A 20,766-nucleotide genomic window follows, 5' to 3' on the forward strand; every position below is an offset into this window, starting at 1 on the left:
GTTCAGCTGCTTAATGTCACACCTCCCTCTGAGACACACAACAAGGGGGTTGCCATCACAAACAGGATGAAGGTGAAAATATAGTTAGACATCACATGCTGAGAGCACAACCATTGGTCCTCGTGGAAGAAATGTTTGTTTCTTCTCCTACACGCATGAACTAAATGATGAGGAGAATAACAAAGGCTGATACATGGTTCAAAAATGAAATGGTCGTCACTAAGTGACACAAGTTACAGCGGACGAGTAGAAGAGAGACGACCTGACAGAAGCCTCAAGTCCTCAGTCCTGGAACCGCCTGCAACTACATCAAGAGGAAATAAAACATATGATATGACATTTTATTACAATTTCCGCTTTTGTCTTGACGACATAAAGGTGGTTTCTCACCAGTGGCATGCAAAGTTACATCCAGTAACAGGTGAAATCTCACCTGTTACTGGATGTAACTGAATCTCTGATTGATGTGAAATCAGAAGACATGGTGAAATACCACGTTTCCACCAAAAGGACTGCTTGCTAAAAGTAGGAGATGAACTCCTTTCCCATTGCTGGTGTGTCAAGAAGTAGAGAGTGAGATGAATAAATGTGCTGTAACTCTGTTACGTTGTTCATTGTGTACACATGACATCTATCTGCTGTCCGTCCGGGGAGAGGGATCCTCCTCTGTTGCTCTCCTGAAGGGTTCTTCCTTTTTTCCCAGTGAAAGGGTTTTTCGATTATTTTTTGGGGAGTTTTTCCTGATCCGATGTGAGGTCCCGGGACAGAAGATGTCGTATGTGTACAGATTGTAAAGCCCTCCGAGGGGAGTTTGTAATTTGTGATTTGGGGCTGTATAAATATCGAGAGAATATAGAGACTTATTCAGTCTGGCTTTCAAACTCTCCAACCAGAGTTGAGGATTGTTGAACAGCGCAAGACGAATGAAGCGTGTTTCACAATGATCAGCAGAGTAAAGGAGAGCACATCAATTGTGTGTTTTGTACGTTAATGAATACAAAATAGAGGCGGGGCCTCACATATAATAGGGGAGCTCCCTGTGACCTTCAGGATCTCCGGCCACAGCCCTTCATGTTGCTGGTGCTGAGGTCTCCAGTGTCTCTTGACGCCTCCTCTTTGCTTACATTCAGTCTCTGGCGATGCCGTCTGCTTCCTGGTCACCTGACTGGTCTTTGTTTAGTGCCATCACCTCTCCATTCATCCAGGCTTTCTGTTGGGGAATGATCTCATGTGTGATACACGATGTCACTGTGGATGTTACTCCTCCAGATGTCCTCCTGAGAGCCAGTCTGTACATTGAAAACAGTCCTGAGGAGCAGCTGGAGCTTCTTCTGCCCTTCTGCATACACACTGACCGTATGTATGCAGAAGGAGCAGAGATATGATCTGATATTCCAGAGGGGGCGGGGCTAATACTAAACTTAAACACTGGAAACTAAAACCCAGACCCAAAACCAAGAAGGGGGAAAATGCCTCCTCAAGTGTTTGAAACGTGACCCTCCAAGCTCTGACAGTGACATTGTAGAGGAGATATACCCAATGGATCAATGACTCTTTTTCTAAGGGTCAAAGCAGTGACCCATGAGCATCGCTGGGTAACATGGACGTATCCAAGCGAAAAGATGAGCAATGTTCTCAGCTGACCTGCAAAGAATGGACCAAACATTAAAAAAGCTAAATCCACAAACCGGTGGATGACGTCACGGTGACGATGTCCACTTCCCATTCAGTCTATGGTGCGACCGTCATTTGGATGAAGTGACCTCTCAACCTTCAACACACAATGTTCCTGACGCGGATGAATCCCTCAGCCGCGGTTCTACGTGAAACAAAGCAGAACGACGGAGAACTTTCCAGCTCCGTGTTCAAAGGAGCTTCTCCTCCAGTGTGACCTCTGTCTCCACCTCTGTCAGGAGCTTCCCAGCAGGCCGGCCTCCTCCAGACGCCCGTACACCTGCAGCTTGTTGTCAGCGTCCACACGGCAGCTCGCCCTGCATTTACCTTCCATGGAGCACGGAGCCGACATCACCGGAGTCACAGTAAACATTATGGATGTCAATATTGATGGTGATCTATGGATGTTAGAATGTCAACATAAAGGCATCTTCCATTCCAGTGGGAGCTGACTATCGTTCAGTGAGGGGGAGGAGCCTCACACACCTGTGAGCTGCTCTCAGATCAGTCTACCACTTACAGTCTGACTCATTTGAGCTTTTAAAGTCATCATCTTCACCCTCAGGCGGTGAACTCTGAGTTTCATTAAATAACCTGCGCTCTGCTCCCACGCTCGTACTCAACTATTTATATTTTTGTTTGCTTTAGAAGAACTGGAGGTTTGTTTTCTGTGTATCTGTGTGTTTCTCTTTAAATGTGCAAATAATATATTAAGTAACTTACATTTTGTATTTACATTTCCAAAGAATTGTATTGGAAATATGTATTTTATCCTAAGCTGCAGTCATCTTTTTAAATATATGAATAAATGCTATTTTTGTGCCATATCTTTATCATCTAAATACCCATAATAACGATAACATCTTTATAAGTGACTTATTCTTCGACACATATTCTCAACCATGAAAAACAAACAAACATCCTCCCTCGTGGCGTCACACTCATCGTTATGACATCATTAGTACTTTCACTTGTGATACTTTCAGTAGATAATGCTAAGAACCTGAAGCACTGTCATCTGTTGTCTGTGCACTTTATTTAAATGTTGTATGTAGAATAGTAGATTTCATTGTAAATATTCCTCCCATTATTGCACTTTGTTTATCGTTAAATGTTTATTGTTATTGTTAAAAACATACATGGCAATAAATGGTTCTGGTTCTGATCTTCATGAAGCACCTCTAGTTGTAAAGGTGTATTGTTACACTGTGGTATTTGTACTTTTACTTCAGTAAATGATCAGAGTACTTCCACTAATGGTAAACATGTTGGTGCCATCTGCTGTTTAAAATCAATATGACAACATTACTGTAATAGGAGCACAGAATACATTTTAAGTGTTTATGGAGGTAATTATAGGATTTTGATATTACAATGCAATCTAAGTACAGCTACAATTACCACTCTTGAAAAAATTAAATATACACTTAGAGGCTGTAATGACCATTTCATGAGCAAGTGGCAGCTTTTCATTTCCTATGTGTAAGACCTGTGTTGCTGAATGACTGAGGCGCGTCGGGTTCTGTCCTTCATCTGATTCACTGGAACCAAACCCATGTACTACACACTCTGAACACATGTAAAGGCCGTGTGTGTGTGTGTGTGTGTGTGTGTGTGTGTGTGTGTGTGTGTGTGTGTGTGTGTGTGGGGTTGTGGGTGGGCGTGTTATGATTCATTATCTTTCCTTATTTTCAATTTTTTACTTTTTTTATAAGTTGCATTTATTCTCATTTCCCACTTTACGTTGTCTGTTTGCTCTACTTTCCTGTCACTTTATGCATTACTACTGCATAACAGCAACAGATCAACACACACACACACACACACACACACACACACACACACACACACACACACACACACACACACACACACACACACACACACACACACACACACACAAAAGAAAGGAAAAAGGAAATACTTCTTCGCTGATCCCTTGGCATATTGTGCACATTCTCTGTTGTAAATGTAAGTATATTTGAAAAAAAAGAAATAAAAAAAGGATACTTAAACACAAGTACTGTGATTCAAGAACAGTCACTTAAGTACATTTTGAGGTTTTTGTACCCAAGAATGTTTAATGTTCTGCTACTTTATACTTCTACTCCATAACATCAGAGAGTCATGGAGGTCGCTGGATGTTTGATCAGCCAGAGGAGTTATACTCATGTCTGCAATGTGACTGATGACAGATTCTTAGCCCCGCCCTGCTTCTCCAGAGCCAATGGGATATCACCACTGGCCTTTGGGTAATTGCAGAAAACAAACTCTGTGGCAAACAAACATTTAAGATACTTACACGATTTGTTTAGCAATAAATACCATTTCTATGGTTTTTAAAGCGTGAATATAGAATTCAATAGATATTACTACTTATTTGATGTCGTAGAACAGAACGTGTAAATGAGTTGACGTGAACCACAGAGCTCATTTCAGGCATCTAACCAAAAACTAATTTAAAAAAACTAATCGACTTTGTGACGAGGGAATCAGAAGTGCAAAAATGAATTTCCAGGTTTTAGAATTCATTCATGCAGCTCTTTATTGAACATAATGATGTCTCTAACGGGTAGCTCTGGCTTTTCTTTGCTAGTTGTTCCCATTTAAAGCCACCGGTTGGACTGATATAGATAGAATAGATGTTTCAGGTGAAAGTATTGCCAGCTGGTTGTGTTACTGAATGGATGAAGGACATCACACCTTAACATAGTACACCTGTACAGGATGGGGGCGTGGCCTGGGAGGGACTGCGTGGCCGACTTTGCCAGATTTAGCATCTTTTGGAGCTAATGCTGCTAGCTACCTTCATTGGAAAAGAGCTGGAAACACTGGACTGGGTTTTTAGGTTGGATCACTTTTAAAATCTAGAATCCTTTGTCCACTTTCTCCAGACTCCCCGCTGGAGGAGGAGAGTGTTGAGTTGTTGTGTTGCCTCCTGTTCATGAAAGGTTGTATAAATAAAGTGCCTCCGTTTATTCAGTCACTGTTATGTGTGTTTATTTACTAGAACGTTACAAACATTATCTGGTGATACACTGGAATTAAATACGTGAGCAGAACTCTGAAGCTTATTGTGGTCGATGGTTCAATCCCCTGATGCTGCATCATTGATGCGCTGCAGTAAGACCTTTCCATGTTAACAGTAACACTCATTTAACTCAGAAAGGTTTCCCAAGCATGAATGTCTGTCAATATTTTTAGCAGCACATTAACAATAAAACACAAGAAAAAAATAGAAATTTAAATAAATAAATGGTGGAATCAAAACATTCACAGAATTAAAAGAAAACCTTTGATATGTCTGAATATCTGGGCACTTTTGAGCTTTTCATGAATAATATGAATCAAACAAACTCTTCGCTGTGATTGGTCAACGTCATTTTGCTAAATAAGTCAAATCAGTGAAAGAAAATTCATCCCTGATAAATATGTTGGCTTGTCCACGAACACATTTTAAACAATTCGACTGTCAGCAAAGTAGCAGAAACATCAGTGAACCGTTCATTCGTTAGAATCTTTCTTTTCAAACATTTTGGACCTCAGAATCCCATCAATGAATCCTTTAGTACGGATATGATCAAGGCACTTTCAATTGATTTTATGGGAAACATAAAACAACAATTTACCCTCTTAATCCATACAGAAAGACCATTAAAAACAACTGTAAATATTAATATGAATAATAATCCATTTATTAATTTAGACCAAATCTGAGTAAACCTTAAAAAGTACTTACTAAAGATTAACCCAGATATTAATGATTAATTTACAGCTGAAAATACTTAAAACCATAATGTAAACCAACATCCCAACCTTAATAATAGCTCAAACTTATCATTAACAAATTTGTCAAATATGTCTAATTGATATGTAAATGTAGGGTAACTTCTTGTACCCGTTAAAATGTACTGACTTCAGTAATTAAAGAGATACGCTGTATTTGTTTTGCAGCGCTTTCATCAAACGACAAACCAGGTCAGCGTCTCTGTTGAAGTGATGCGTTCAGGTGCATACTGTTCATCGGAGGTTTTGTTTAACAAAGTGTGTGCGATCAACTCATCCTGGTCTTCTGTAGTCCAATAACTAGACGATGGCTTTGCACTCAGACCTCAGTTCACCTCATCTTCTGTTCACCACCTCATCTTCAGTTCACCACCTCATCTTCTGTTCACCACCTCATCTTCTGTTCACCACCTCATCTTCAGTTCACCACCTCATCTTCAGTTCACCACCTCATCTTCTGTTCACCACCTCATCTTCTGTTCACCTCATCTTCAGTTCACCACCTCATCTTCAGTTCACCACCTCATCTTCTGTTCACCACCTCATCTTCAGTTCACCACCTCATCTTCAGTTCACCACCTCATCTTCAGTTCACCACCTCATCTTCTGTTCACCACCTCATCTTCTGTTCACCACCTCATCTTCAGTTCACCACCTCATCTTCTGTTCACCACCTCATCTTCAGTTCACCACCTCATCTTCTGTTCACCACCTCATCTTCTGTTCACCACCTCATCTTCTGTTCACTACCTCATCTTCAGCTCACCACCTCATCTTCAGTTCACCACCTCATCTTCAGTTCACCACCTCATCTTCAGTTCACCACCTCATCTTCTGTTCACCACCTCATCTTCTGTTCACCACCTCATCTTCAGTTCACCACCTCATCTTCAGTCCTCATCTTCAGTTCACCACCTCATCTTCAGTTCACCACCTCATCTTCAGTCCTCATCTTCAGTTCACCACCTCATCTTCTGTTCACCACCTCATCTTCAGTTCACCACCTCATCTTCAGTCCTCATCTTCAGTTCACCACCTCATCTTCAGTTCACCACCTCATCTTCAGTTCACCACCTCATCTTCAGTCCTCATCTTCAGTTCACCACCTCATCTTCAGTTCACCACCTCATCTTCAGTTCACCACCTCATCTTCAGTTCACCACCTCATCTCAGTTCATGATTTGACTGTTCACTGTTTTCTGTTGCCTCGTCCGCGTTGACTTCGTCCGCGTTGGGGTTCTACAGCTTGCGTTCTCCGGCGAGGATGCTCCGGTAGATGGCGTCCGTGAGAGGGACGTAGCTCTCCTGCTGGTAGTCCAGCACATAGAGCGGGTCAGAGGTCGCAGAGGGGTCGAAGCCGCTCTGCACCAGCTGGAACTTCTGCTGCTTGAAGGTGCTCGTCATCTCCATGACCTCCTGAGGAGGAAACAGCAATACGTTTTATATTGAGCACGAACTGTCTGATGTCTGGAACTTTACTTGAGATCTACGGTGATACAACAGGTGATTTATCATTGCCGACATATTTTACCGCCGTGCACATGACTAGTTCATCAACCAAATATTAATCAGCAACAAAAGATGTCCAGAACGTTTCCTTCACTTTGCCATAGCGCCGTGAGACAAGACCAAAGACCCACAATATTTTCTAAAGGAGCAAAGTCAAATTTGATTGAAATACCATCATTCAGGTCATCATTCATACTGGTTAAATAAAGAAGGCTAGTTAAAGGAAACACACTAAAGGAGAAGTCCCCGCTGACTGGATGGGTTTCCTCAGCCTCATATGTGTGAGAAGACCTCGGTTATCAAGGCTGTTATCATCCATCTACACGGTAGATCACTGATACAAAAAAAAGGAACCAAACCTTAGTGGGATCATTAGGATGGGAGCAGAGAAGGAAGTCATGTGACATAATGTAAAGGGTTACAGAGTCCACAGAGGGAGGAAGTCATGTGACATAATGTAAAGGGTTACAGAGTCCACAGAGGGAGGAAGTCAGGGCCGATGGACGGGTCAATAAAACACAGGACATTCACCTTCATTGCATTCATTTGTCCTCATTCACGGTTCCTCTGAGGCACGGCAGTGGCGCCTAACGGCCACTAGATGGCGTAACACACAAACCGAGCGAGCACATGGCTGCTGCTGCTGCCAGTGCACTGTGTGAATGGACTGCATTCACAGTATGTTTACTCCAGCTGTGAGGGTAGAATTCCTTAAATATCTGAGTTGGTTGGTTTAAGACGTGCGTTTCATGGAAGGAATGTGCTTTCGTGAAATAGTCAAAGGGTTTAGATCTGTAGATTGAGCTGATGAGGCAATGAAAACAGGTTTCTTTGTTCTCAGGAGGAGGCGTGAGAGTCCGCCTGCTTATGGATCAATAAACAACATCTCAATAACCCTCAAACCCATCAATGTCTGGGCTTCTATTTATGTTTGCTTCTGGTGTTCAGAGAAAACGTCTTGTACTTTACTTGAGTATTTCCATACTGTGCTACTTTATACTTTGTATTCACGACAGCAGAGGGAAATCATGTACTTTGTACTTAGTGTCTAACACGCCTGTTTCCAGCGGTTGCGTCCAGAATGAAGGTAAACTCCCCCACAGGTACCTGCAGCCGTATGAACAGCGGGCGAGCGTACGCCGGGACGTCCCTCATCACGTGCTCGAACAGCTTCCTCCCGTCCAGCGCCCGGCCCGGCCTCACGATCACGGCGGCCATCCCCGCTCTCCCCTCGTGGCCTGAGTGGACGACACGGGTCAATGCAGGGTTCACACACATTCTGACCAATGGGTTTCAGGACTTTACACCACATTTCCATGAGCAAACACTTAGTGAAATCTGGGTGTAAACAGTAAAAAGTGAGTAAATGTAGTATTTAAACTAACAATGAGAATACAAAGCATACAGTAAACCTTAAATGACACAAATGAATGAGACAATAGTTTGATTAAAAGAATAAACAATTACCGTAAAAGTCGGGTTACAAGCCGCTACTACCTTCGGTCAGTGTCCCCGTTAGCTCCCCGCTGTAGCCAGCTGTGGCAGCTGCTAGCGCTCCGTTACTTCCCCGCTAACTTCCGCTAGCTCTTCTCCTGAAGCTTCCTCTGCTGAAGTTAGCTCTCCGCTAACTTCCGCTAGCTCCCCGAAAACCACCGAAGGTAGCGGGACCAGGCTCGACACCCGACTTTGGCAGAGGGGACGTGGGCAGTAGCAGCAGCAGCGCTAGCAGCAGCAGCAGCAGCAGCTCTAGCTAGCAGCAGCGGCTGGTAGCAGCAGCAGCGCTAGCTAGCTGCAGCGCTGCTCGTAGCATGCTACAGCGAGGACACTGACCGGAGGTAGGAGCGGCTTGTAACCCGACTTTTACGGTATATAGATGCCTGCGTATGCCTGCTATATTTTGAGCGTCTTTCTTTTAAAAGCATATAAATTATTTCAAACTCAGCGTAAATGAACGTCATGAACACATGAATATAACACATTTACATGACTTTTACTAAACTTTGGGGATTTTATTTTTTTTCAAGGACTTTTCCAGGCCTGGAAATAACCATTTTAAAATTCCATGACTGTAAGAACCCTGTCAATGTCATCGCTCTCCAGCTCTGGGTCGGCCGTCCTCATCAGGACTAGAAACAGCTCGGCTCACTTAGCTGCAAACTACTGCGGCATTAAAGTTATTACAGGTGGCACTAGTGTGAAAACATCTCAACTGGAAGTTCTCAAAAGGCACTCATGTTATCATAGATGAGTTTTAAAAACACACCTCGCACTTCCACTCCGTACACATTGACTTCCTGGATGAAATCCACCAGCCCGAGAGTCTCCGTGACCTCCGTCGTTGCTACATTCTCACCCTTCCACCTGAAATCAGGGAAACAGGATGAATAAAAAAAAAGAACCCTGAATATAAAACTGAAACTTTCAAAGTAAAATCTGTTGTTTTTAACGGCCAAATATTCAACAAAGACAAAACCTGCATGTGTTCCCTCTCTAAAGTCTGGCTGCACGCTTTATCGACCAACCGGGAACCTACCTGTGCTTTCCAATACCCATAATGCCTCACTACTTAGTATGCCAGAAAAAAAGATGTCGCATGTCTTAATGCACAGTGTGTCAAATACAGTATGCAAAAAATACCAGGATGTTCTCCTGCGTCTGGTCGCATTTTGAAGTACGCAAGCCAGCACGCTTTTCTGGCTGTTCTGACCCACAATCCTTTGCTCAGCGGACATATGCGCAGGAGGTGCCATGTGATGAGGAAGTAGTATGTTGAATGAAAAACTGCATGCTACACTATGTACTTTATGAGAGTAGCTGCAGTATGCACTAAAAGTAAGAGGATGTATTTATTGAAGTATACGTCTCTGGTGTCGACCTGTCAATCACAGTAAGCCCCGCCCTAAAGCGTCCCCTGCTTTATGGTCTGTTTGACTCTAAATGACCATAACTTACTAAATGAACATCATGCTGTATTGAAGAAGACTTGAAACTAGAGATTGAGACATAAACTCATGTTTACAATGTTTACTGAGGGAATACATCAAGAGAAGTAGAGTCATTTATATAGACTTCTATACAACCAGAGGAGTCGCCCCCTGGTGGTCAGTAGAGAGAATGCAGCTTTAACACATGAAGCATATACTTCTATACAACCAGAGGTGTCGCCCCCTGGTGGTCAGGAGAGAGAATGCAGCTTTAACACATGAAGCATATACTTCTATACAACCAGAGGTGTCGCCCCTTGGTGGTCAGGAGAGAGAATGCAGCTTTAACACATGAAGCATATACTTCTATACAACCAGAGGTGTCGCCCCCTGGTGGTCAGTAGAGAGAATGCAGCTTTAACACATGAAGCATAGACTTCTATACAACCAGAGGAGTCACCCCCTGGCGGTCAGGAGAGAGAATGCAGGTTTAGGATTCTTTTCGCATTCGCTTCACTCTTCAGAAACTCAGCTTTCTACTGAAACAAAAAAACTTTAACTTTAGTATTTATGAACCTGGATTATATTCCATGTCTCTTATAATAAAGACACTTATAAAACAAGCACTTTTAACGGATGTAAAACCGACGGTGAGGATTCGTCCAATAGGATTTCATTGCCGCCTGTTTAGTGGCTGCAGCGCTCTTCTCACTCAATTCTGGACCAATTTAAAAAAGGGTTTTCTGTTAGTCACTTAGACAGAAAAACATGGGACCATAGGGTAAAAAAGATACTTGGTACCAATGAAAGACTACAACATCATCGCTCATTGAAAGGTCTCGGTGCTCGGTTCGTCCCGGCAGACATCTGGTCCCACTGTACCTGAAGGTGTCTCCCACTCGGTCTCTGAAGCAGATGAAGCCCTCCTGGTCTTCGGCCATGAGGTCGCCCGTGTTGAAGTGGGCGTCTCCCTTCACGAACACGTTCCTCATCAGCTTCCTTTCCGTCAGCTGCTTGCTTCCAGCGTAGCCAAAGAACGGACTCAAGGGGCTCACCTTGGACAGCAACAGGCCGGTCTCACCTGGACCAGGACACGACAGCTCAGATCAAAACAAACGACTCTTAAAACCTTAAAGGACAGACGTGGTGGTGCAGCTGCACTCTCACCCTTTTCCACCCGCTGACAGAAGCCATACGCATCCTTCACCGGCTCATCGTTCACCATGTCGTACTTCACCAGGTCGTACTTGAACAGGAGCTGCACACAAAATAAGGGGAATATCATTGAATTTATTTAAATCTAAAGTGATGAACGGAACAATCAACCTCAGCTTACAAATCACATACTTTTCACAGCAGGCATTCTGTACCGTTCTAATATTGGTCCAGATTCAGAGACGCATGAATTTGGCGCCACCTCCTGGTTGTGTAAGGAATTCAGGCGTCTAACGTAATAACGTTCTGACTTCTGTAGATTATTTGCGAGCACCAGATCTTTTTAATGGGCTTCATAGCAAAGGGTGTGTGCAAATACATATGCACACACCAGTTATCGTTTCATTTAACTTTAATTAACCAATTCTGCATATTTTGTGTAGGTCCTTTACATGAAATCCAAATAAAAAGCCATTTTAATTCCAGGTTAATAAAATAGGACATCTAGCGGCTGATGCCTCTTCAAGGCTCCCATGTGTCCTGACATGTGCTATAAACTCCCTTGAGACTATATTTTATAACGGTCTGTAAGCCAGCAGGAAAAGCAGACAGACCTAAGAATAGGTCAGAGATTACAGCTCAACACATGTAACCACTCTGATGTAAGTGATGAACAGAGCAGCATTAGCGAGGCTAATACCTCCCTCAGCCTCAGGCGTGCAGCTCAGGCCCTACAACTCTACAACTCCTCGTGCAGGATGATGACATCATGGAGAGACACACACAACCACTGACCTACAATGCATTGTAATTATTAATTAATTACACCATCAATTACGTCGCATAATATTGTTATAATGACCACAAAATAAACATGATTATTGTGTTGCATTAAATATATAATTAGCATACCTTCTGTATTGTAACACTGTCCTATGAAAACATACAGATGAACGAGCACGGACACATCTAATGGCTTTTATAACTAATCAGAGGAGTGGTCAGGCGCTCGTGGGCGGGATGCGTGTGTTCAGGTAAAAGCAGGTCTGTGTATGCAAATGTATGTAAAAGATAATAAAGGGGTGTCGGGGTGATTGTATTTTTTAGTTTTAGTTTTTTTTTCTGCTGTTTTTTTTCTTGTAAAACATACATCTGTATGTTTTATTTTTTTTGTAAGAAGACGGATAACATTTGTTGTCTTTTTTTTGTCCAATTAAACCAGAAACCACCGCGCTTGCTTGAGGGGGCGGAGCCAGCGCGACAATGTTGGGCTACATTTAGATACGGCCGTATTCCCTTGACCTCTCCATCAAGATATGTAAATTAACATCTTTATGATAACCACATGCAGTTTAGACCAAAACTATCCTTTTGTTTTTGCATGCAGCATAAATGTGTTATTTGCGCCTATCTAAAAATGGTGTTTTTAAATATTTCAGCACAGTCTTAGAATTGCACAAACCCGTTATGACCGGGTACCGGAGACTCTTGTGGACTGAGACTGAGAGTCTGGAAAATGTAATTCTTGCAGAAATCTCCAAATGTCAAAGGTTTGTGACCCCGACTCCCACATAGATCCTCTCTGGTGTTGCTGTGGAGCTCGGTGTCTTCTTGTGGTATTTAGGAGAAATCTTTGTTATGATATGCTTCAGAAAGTCAGTCATTGTTAAATTAGATACCACAGGTGTTCATGACCTGTAGAGTACAATCAGCTGGTTGACCGCTCAACGCCCTCTGAGGAGGACGGCTACACAGGACCTGACAGATCTCCTGTAAGAGGGTCAAGAACAGCCTTCAGGGTCTTAATCATCTTCCTGAGAGGATTACCAAACATAAAAGCAGCGGCACAATGCGGTAACAAACAGGCAAGCGACAGTTACACAGTGTAACAGAAGTGCTGTTGATTATCACCTGTGTTCAAATGTGTTAAATAGAAATGACAAATTGTGTAATTTTCTGGTTTTGCATCTGTCCACCTGAAAAACCCACTGCCTGCATGTGATGTGCACAGCAGGGTGAAAGTCAACAACATGTTCTAGGATTATTCAGTCATCACAAATCACTTTTTGATAGCAGTTTGTATATGAGATATATATTGTTTGAAAAAGTTAACATTACAGTCTTTGTCACAGCAATTATGGTGTTATTAATCATGTCTACATACAACATTATTTTTTTTATTTCTTAATATATTGTTTTTTCTTTTTCTTTTCACGGCTCCTGGCTTTATTTTCAATGTAAATCTTCAAAAATGTAAATGTTATTCTTTTACTTTGTCATTTATAGAGTTATTTGCATAAAAACACATCTCCAGACCTCACACCTCCAAGGGAAACGTTAGCCTCAGAACTCTGCGGGTAACTGTGAGTCAACGCTCATTTTGTGGGTGAAGCCTTCCTATAAGCTCACGAGTACTCACTCGAGATAAGGAGTACTCACTCGAGGTAAGGAGTACTCACTCGAGGTAAGGAGTACTCACTCGAGGTAAGGAGTACTCACTCGAGGTAAGGAGTACTCACCCGAGGTAAGGAGTACTCACCCGAGGTAAGGAGTACTCACTCGAGGTCACGGGTACTCACCCGAGGTAAGGAGTACTCACTCGAGGTCACGGGTACTCACTCGAGGTCACGGGTACTCACCCGAGGTCACGGGTACTCACCCGAGGTCACGGGTACTCACTCGAGGTCACGGAGTACTCACTCGAGGTCACGGGTACTCACTCGAGGTAAGTAGTACTCACTCGAGGTAAGTAGTACTCACTCGAGGTAAGGAGTACTCACTCGAGGTCACGGGTACTCACTCGAGGTAAGTAGTACTCACTCGAGGTAAGGAGTACTCACTCGAGGTAAGGAGTACTCACTCGAGGTAAGGAGTACTCACTCGAGGTAAGGAGTACTCACTCAAGGTAAGTAGTACTCACTCGAGGTAAGGAGTACTCACTCGAGGTAAGTAGTACTCACTCGAGGTAAGGAGTACTCACTCGAGGTAAGGAGTACTCACTCGAGGTCACGGGTACTCACTCGAGGTCACGGGTACTCACTCGAGGTCACGGGTACTCACCCGATAGAAGGAGTTGGAGCGGCCCACGGTCCCGATCTTGCCGATGTGGTTCATGAAGCACAGGTTTCCCTCGGTGGAGCCGTACACCTCGCACATCTTAACGCCTCCAAAGCGACTGTGGAAGTCCCGCCACACGTCCTGCCGCAGCCCGTTCCCGACTCCCATCCGCACCTTGTGGACCCGATCCTCCGCCGTCTGGCGGGAGAGAGGGAGAGAGGGAGAGAGGGAGAGAGGGAGAGAGGGAGAGAGGACGTTAGCAAAGCAGATCCGACAGATGATCGTTTCTCGAAGGCGTTCGGCAACGAGCTTTCAAACTGCGGCTATTGAGAAAAACAATCTGGTGTGTGTAACAAGCACAGGAAGGAAGGAACACACACTCATGGAGGCCCATGGAACACATTGAGACACGATGAGACGGAGCCGTTGAGGGTCTGGACCTGGTTGGTAGTCCAGCCCTGTGTACCAACACACCTTGAGCAACTACTCAGGCAGATACAACAGAAGAAGAAGAAGTGGAGGATCTATTAACAAAGACAGAGGACCTGTTTATTTCCAGGGTTCATACACATTCTGACCAGTGGATTCCATGACTTTTCCATGACTTTAAACCAAATGTCCATTACACACATTTAGTGAAATCTAGGTGTAAACAGTAAAAAGTGAGTAAATGTAGTATTTAAACTAACAATGAGAACACAAAGCACACAGTAAACCTTAAATGACTCAAATGAATGAGACAATAGTTTGATTAAAAGAATAAACATTTATATAGATGCCTGTATGTATGCCTGCTTATATTTTGAGTCTCTCTTTTAAAAGCATATTAATTATTTCAAACTCAGCGTAAATGAACGTCATGAACACATGAATATAACACATTTACATGAACACATGAATATAACACATTTACATGAACACATGAATATAACACATTTACATGACTTTTACTAAACTTTGGGGATTTTAGTTTTTCCAAGGACTTTTCCAGGCCTGGAAATAACCATTTTATAATTCCATGACTTTTCCAGGTTTTCCATGACCGTATGAACCCCGCATTTCCCAATTTGGCCATGATTGCTCATCGGTCTCTGTGCATACGGAGGCCTGCAGGCGGTACTTGGTACTCACTACTCACGCTTGTGTGCGCACATCCACCTTGTGAAAAAGTGCTTATGTGGCGTACGTGTCCACGTCTTTAATTTGCTAATCAGTGGCGAGGACGGTCCCGGCCAGCCTTCCACCCACGCAGCCGAATGACAGAGGGAGTGGACAAAGGGGACATTGAGCCTGGCCTCCAGAAGCAATGGTCTCTGCCCTCACACTGTGTGTGTGTGTGTGTGTGTGTGTGTGTGTGTGTGTGCATGTCTGCGCCTCCACCAATGGGAGGACATCACTAAACAAAGGCCCTGCTTGTCCTTCTGCTCCAGTTGTGCACAATTTTACTTGACGGATTCACAAGTGGCGCTGACTGTAAAGAGCATTGATGCCTTTTCTTTTTCCCGCTGCTCGACGTTAACTCACTCATTCGGTTTCTGGTACATGTCAAAAACCAGTCGGCAAGTATAGAATAGAACGCTGAGGAAAGAAGAAAACTTGCAGGTGCTTTGAAGAGAAGGTTTCGGTGGCAGAAAGAAGACAAAGCACTTTCTAAACTTGACTACAAATTAATTTCAACAAACACGGAAAGAAGGGAATTACTCCTAAAGGGCCACAACTACAGTTACTTTATTTGTTTCATAGCAAACCAGAAAGATGATGTTCATTGAGGAGGGCAACACAAATGAAACCAGCCTGTTGGTGTCGTCACAGCTGTTACCTCATGCTATTAGTTCAGCAAGAGGTCGTTAACCCTCAGACAGCAGCTTACCTCCGGCTGGTTGCACAGGTATCTGCAGAGCTCTCCGATGTACTGGAACACAGTTACGTCGTGTTTTCGACAGTCATTCCAGAACTGGGAGGCTGAGAACTTCTTCTTCAGGACGCAGGTGGCACCTGTGATGGGACACCAACAATGACATAACATTATCATATTCTCCATACCAGCTTGCTCTACTACATTTGTTTATGAATGCAAATATGAATCTTAAATCATATTTATAGATAGATAAGACTAAAGATGCTGCCTGATTAGATTTAGCTTTTTTTGCTATCTGTGTTGGAGCACAGAGGGGAACTTTACCTCACAGCACTAAAGTGTGTGAATTTATCAAAAAATAAATGTGCAGTGGAAACATGTATTTAGACCTCTGGTGGGCTACTTTGCATTAGTTTTAGGAATCAGTTTAAATACGGGGACACATGTGTAATGAGCTCTCCTCTCCTGCATAAAAAATATTAAAAACCTGGCTACCTGTATTTAATGTGATGAAAATGTAAATAAACTTATAATGTCACAAACAATTGTGCCCAGCAGAAGTGAAATGTAATCTCTGCATTACGGCTGGGTTCAGTCGCTCAAGGGAAACTCTGCAGTGAGGCGAAGTGGCCACACTCCATGCTTTGACTCCTACGGGGACTGGAACCGGTGAACTCCAGCTCCTGAAGTTCGCAAAAGACACCACCCTCTGTGGACTCATCTCTGGTGGGGACGAGTCCGCCTCCAGCTGGGAGTCTGACCACCTGGTGGAGGCTAAACCACCTGGCGCTCAACGCTCTGAAGACAGTGGGGATGGTTGTGGACTTCCAGAAGAACGCAGCCCCACCCTCTCCATCACCCCGTGTGACTCCCCATCACCCCGTGTGACTCCCCATCACCCCGTGTGACTCCCCATCACCCCGTGTGACTCCCCATCACCCCGTGTGACTCCCCATCACCCCGTGTGACTCCCCGTCTCCCTGTGTGACTCCCCATCACTCTGTGTGACTCCCCGTCTCCCCGTGTGACTCCCCATCACCCTGTGTGACTCCCCATCAGAGGATGTTGAAGCTGAAGAAGTTCAACCTACCAAACACCATGATGGTGCGCGTCTACACTGCCATCATGGAGTCCATCCTCTGCTCCTCCATCACTGAGTCCATAAATTCTGTCTTATACTATATTGCATTGTGTTTATTGTTACGCACTAAATCGGCAAGCCAAATTGTGCATCAAGTTTTGTTTTATTTTTCTATAATCTTTTCCACCCAGCCATGAAACCAGGGACCCGGTCTTCAGTCTCCAGCTGAGCGAAGCGGTTCAGAGGCTGACTGAGTCCAGGCCGGTGGACCAGGGCCGCGTGTCGACATCTTGTTGGCCTTGCCGAGGTTTGTGAGCACAGCCTGTCTGGAGTTTATCTGCCAGGGAAGGACGTTGAACCTAACCTTTGGTAGCAGTTGGATCAAACGCAGAAGCCAAAGAGTCGTCAACAGGATAACTGATTAGAACTGCGTTTCCAAAACCACTTCATAACTGCAACATTCCCTTTCTTCTTCTAAATCAGTTGCTGAAACAAAGAGTTTCTACCGCACTGTAATATTCTATAAACCCAAACATGAAGGTTCACACACTGGACCCTTCTATTCTATGAAGAGGGCAAACACAGCAACTATGACCAAAAACAATGCTATTCTCCATAATAGTCTTCAGTGTCCACTTCCTGTTCCAAAGCCTCTCATTAGGCCACTAGTTGTGGAACATTGGGTCCTCAACGGGGTCACTGTTGTTTGGCAGCTACACTGAGCTCAGTGGGCAGCAGTCCGTCCCTGTTACGCAACAAAACCACCAAAACGTTGTTCAGCTCATGCCCTCTGGTGCTGGGTCGTTTTAGATTTGAAAGTAGATCATTATGCGTCTATGGGAACTGTTGTGTAGCAGGAGTATGGCTGTATGCGCACGTAGACAGCCCTATATTTTATATTAATAAAGTAGCCCTACTTTGGTAATAGGATCCTTTATTGTCACTGTGGCTCAGCAAAGCGGCAGCTCAATAATCCATCTGACCGTATATGAAAAGGCACATTGGTTTTGTTTTCATATCATGTTAAATCTTTTGGGCTCGTTTGACCGCAGTAGAGGAGAACAGCAGCATAACAGAAAAGCCCGTAAATTAAACCAAAACATAGCAGCTAAGTTGTTTCTGTTCATTTCGCTCATAAAACCCAGATTTTCCTAAATTGCATCCACATTTTGGTAAATTTTATGATATTACGAGTTTTTGTAGCCGATTCCACTTTTATCATCATAAAACCAATGAACGAGTCATTTCCCATTCAATTTAGAGATAGAAAAACTAAGTGTTTGACACTCATGATTTTCCATGGTGAACCTGCTTATGTAGGTGCATCTTACCGTCTGAATAATGTTCCCTTCAAATAGCTGGAAATACATCAATCATTGACTTTAGACTACTTTTTTGTTGGTCAGTGGCCTCATAGCTCTCGCTGCTTTCAGATAGCAAGGCGCCGGACCACGGCCACGTTCTGTGTGTAACACGAGGCCCTTTAAGTGGTTGAGCATAGCAATAATGTGGATATTATGATACAGTGAGATCAGAGGGTTTTCAAAATAAAACCTGGGTGGCGTGCTTAAGAGTCATAACTCCTGGGAATCTTCAGGTTTTCAAGTTTTCTCTAAAAAGTTATTCTGTACATCCATTCAAACAGGAACTGCAAATTGATAATTCTGCAAACCTTTCATGGCGACAATGTGCCAAACAGTAAATGCAGCAGGCAAAGAGACGAGAAGGATATATGCTATATGTTTAGATTTCATCTGACAAGCTATACAAATAGAAACACTTCCAACATACTGTACAGTGAATCCATAAGAAAGAGTCATGTCGACATATCGGGGCCTACCCAGCTCGATGGTTCCTCCGATACCGATCAGGGAAGCGGCGCTGTGGTAGAGCGGCAGAGGGATGTACATCACGTCGTCTCCAGTCGCTCCAAACGCCCAAAACCCTGCTGCTGCCTTCAAGCTCTGGAGATGAGTGATCACTGCAGCCTTAGGGAGCCCTGTGGACATGAAGACAGAAATATGCTTGACATTATATTGCATGAAAACAACAACATTTTAGCTGCATTGCTGCACAGCTGAACCCAGTGTTAGCATGGCAGCCGCGTGCTACATGCACGACGACGAAACAAAACGCCGTGCGGTGCTGCATTCGCTCGTGATTAAGGTTCCTGACTCCATTAATGGAGAACGCACACTGACTCGTAGTCATGGACGTCGTCCTCTGGGTTTCCCCTCGCTCGCCCTCTGTGGCCTTAAAGACGCTCTTCAGGTCACAGTAGCAGAAGTGAGAGCCTGTCCTGTTCTGATGGACGAATGACGTCCAGTGGAAACAAGCCTCTAGTGTCTGATCTCACGGTAAATTAAGACAGATTTATCTGAAAATGAATGGCATCTATTTTTCAAGAAATGGTTTTCATTTCAAAGTGAGACATCGATCAAAACCCATGACGTAAGAATCAGCCCAAACTCCAACCGAGACATTCAAGTCATGCTCAGCATTAATGCTTTCACTTTATCTTGATGATGCCCGCAGCTCTTAAACTGTAGAAGCTAATGCTAATACTGGACACTGAATATTGAAATCTACCCCTGAGATCATAGCATTGGAATATTGTACTTTATTTGAAATGTGCTGTCTTGTAAAATTGGAATTGAAACGTCAAATTGTATTGGTCACAAATTTATAACAAATGTAAAAGAAGATGTTTCTGTAATATATAAATCGCCAAATATAAATAAAGCATGCCTCACGAATATTGTCGGCCTGATGTTGAACTCATTTACTGGATGCTGTTGTTAGTCAAAGTCCCAGCATGCACTGGGAAAAAGGCAGGACCTACACCTTCTGCATGTCTTTGAACTGTGCAGCACAGGCCAGTGTTGTTCTTTTTTTTTTTATTACAAAAATGAATTAATCAATACTAAAAAGAACACCATCATGTTATCATCATGATGTCCCTGTTCCAGCAGAGTGGTCATGTGTTCATGTTCTTTGGCATCAAGTCAAACCCAACAAAGCAGCAAAGATCCAGAACACAGGACGGGTCGCACAGGGCAGAAGCTGGCGGGCCTTCAGGCACCGTTACCAACACAACCATGACTGAGCTAGTTGGGTGGATTTGTTGCCAAGGAACAGTCTAATGCCGTATTCACACCAAACGCCGTGCGAATTATTCACGCGAGTAGTTTACATGCAGAGTAAATTGGATGCAACGCAAATTTTCCGCCAGGCGCGTTTGAGGTGGCACGAATAGCGTGTTTGACGCGGGGCGAACAGAGCACTGGACAGAAAAAATTGCGTGACTCAGAGTTGCGTCAGCCAATCAGCGTTGAGAAGCTCCGCCCGTCATCACGGCCATCTTACGGATAATATTATGAACCCAGACACCATGAAGTTTGATGTTCCCACGTTTGTGGAGTTTACACAACAAGTATAAAGCAGAACTAGTGGTTATTTCCATGGTGGACGAAGGAATCGGTATCCGTTTTACGGCGATAAGCCAGACGCAGTTCCTGGAGGAGTCGGTGAAATTCACCGAGCTGTGTGCGGCGACGGATGATGTCATGAACCCAAACACGAGGGCGTTTGATGTTCCCACATGTTTGGGACTTCCACAACAAGTATAAAGCAGAACTAGTAGGGTGGGGGGGGGAAATCGATTCAGCATAGTATCGCCATAGTTTACGTGGCGATATTGTATCGATACACGGAAGCCAAGT

At 43.8% G+C, this 20,766-nt stretch overlaps 1 protein-coding gene across 1 annotated transcript in view; it reads right to left on the minus strand.

Annotated features, from left to right (window-relative positions):
- Window positions 1-6,698: 6,698 nt before the first annotated feature.
- The window catches only part of slc27a6 (solute carrier family 27 member 6), a gene marked incomplete at its 5' end in the record, with an annotated part of 25,961 nt that continues 11,893 nt past the window's right edge, over window positions 6,699-20,766 (minus strand). Inside the window, 8 exons of the mRNA XM_079235445.1 lie at window positions 6,699-6,876; window positions 8,077-8,207; window positions 9,233-9,330; window positions 10,776-10,974; window positions 11,061-11,151; window positions 14,109-14,303; window positions 15,976-16,100; window positions 18,885-19,043. Of these exons, the coding sequence (XP_079091571.1) occupies window positions 6,700-6,876; window positions 8,077-8,207; window positions 9,233-9,330; window positions 10,776-10,974; window positions 11,061-11,151; window positions 14,109-14,303; window positions 15,976-16,100; window positions 18,885-19,043 (1,175 nt within the window). The 3' untranslated portion in view covers window position 6,699. The remainder of the gene's footprint in view (window positions 6,877-8,076; window positions 8,208-9,232; window positions 9,331-10,775; window positions 10,975-11,060; window positions 11,152-14,108; window positions 14,304-15,975; window positions 16,101-18,884; window positions 19,044-20,766) is intronic.

The sequence above is a fragment of the Taurulus bubalis genome (genome assembly GCF_910589615.1).
Source record: "Taurulus bubalis genome assembly, chromosome: 19".
Lineage (NCBI taxonomy): Eukaryota > Metazoa > Chordata > Actinopteri > Perciformes > Cottidae > Taurulus > Taurulus bubalis.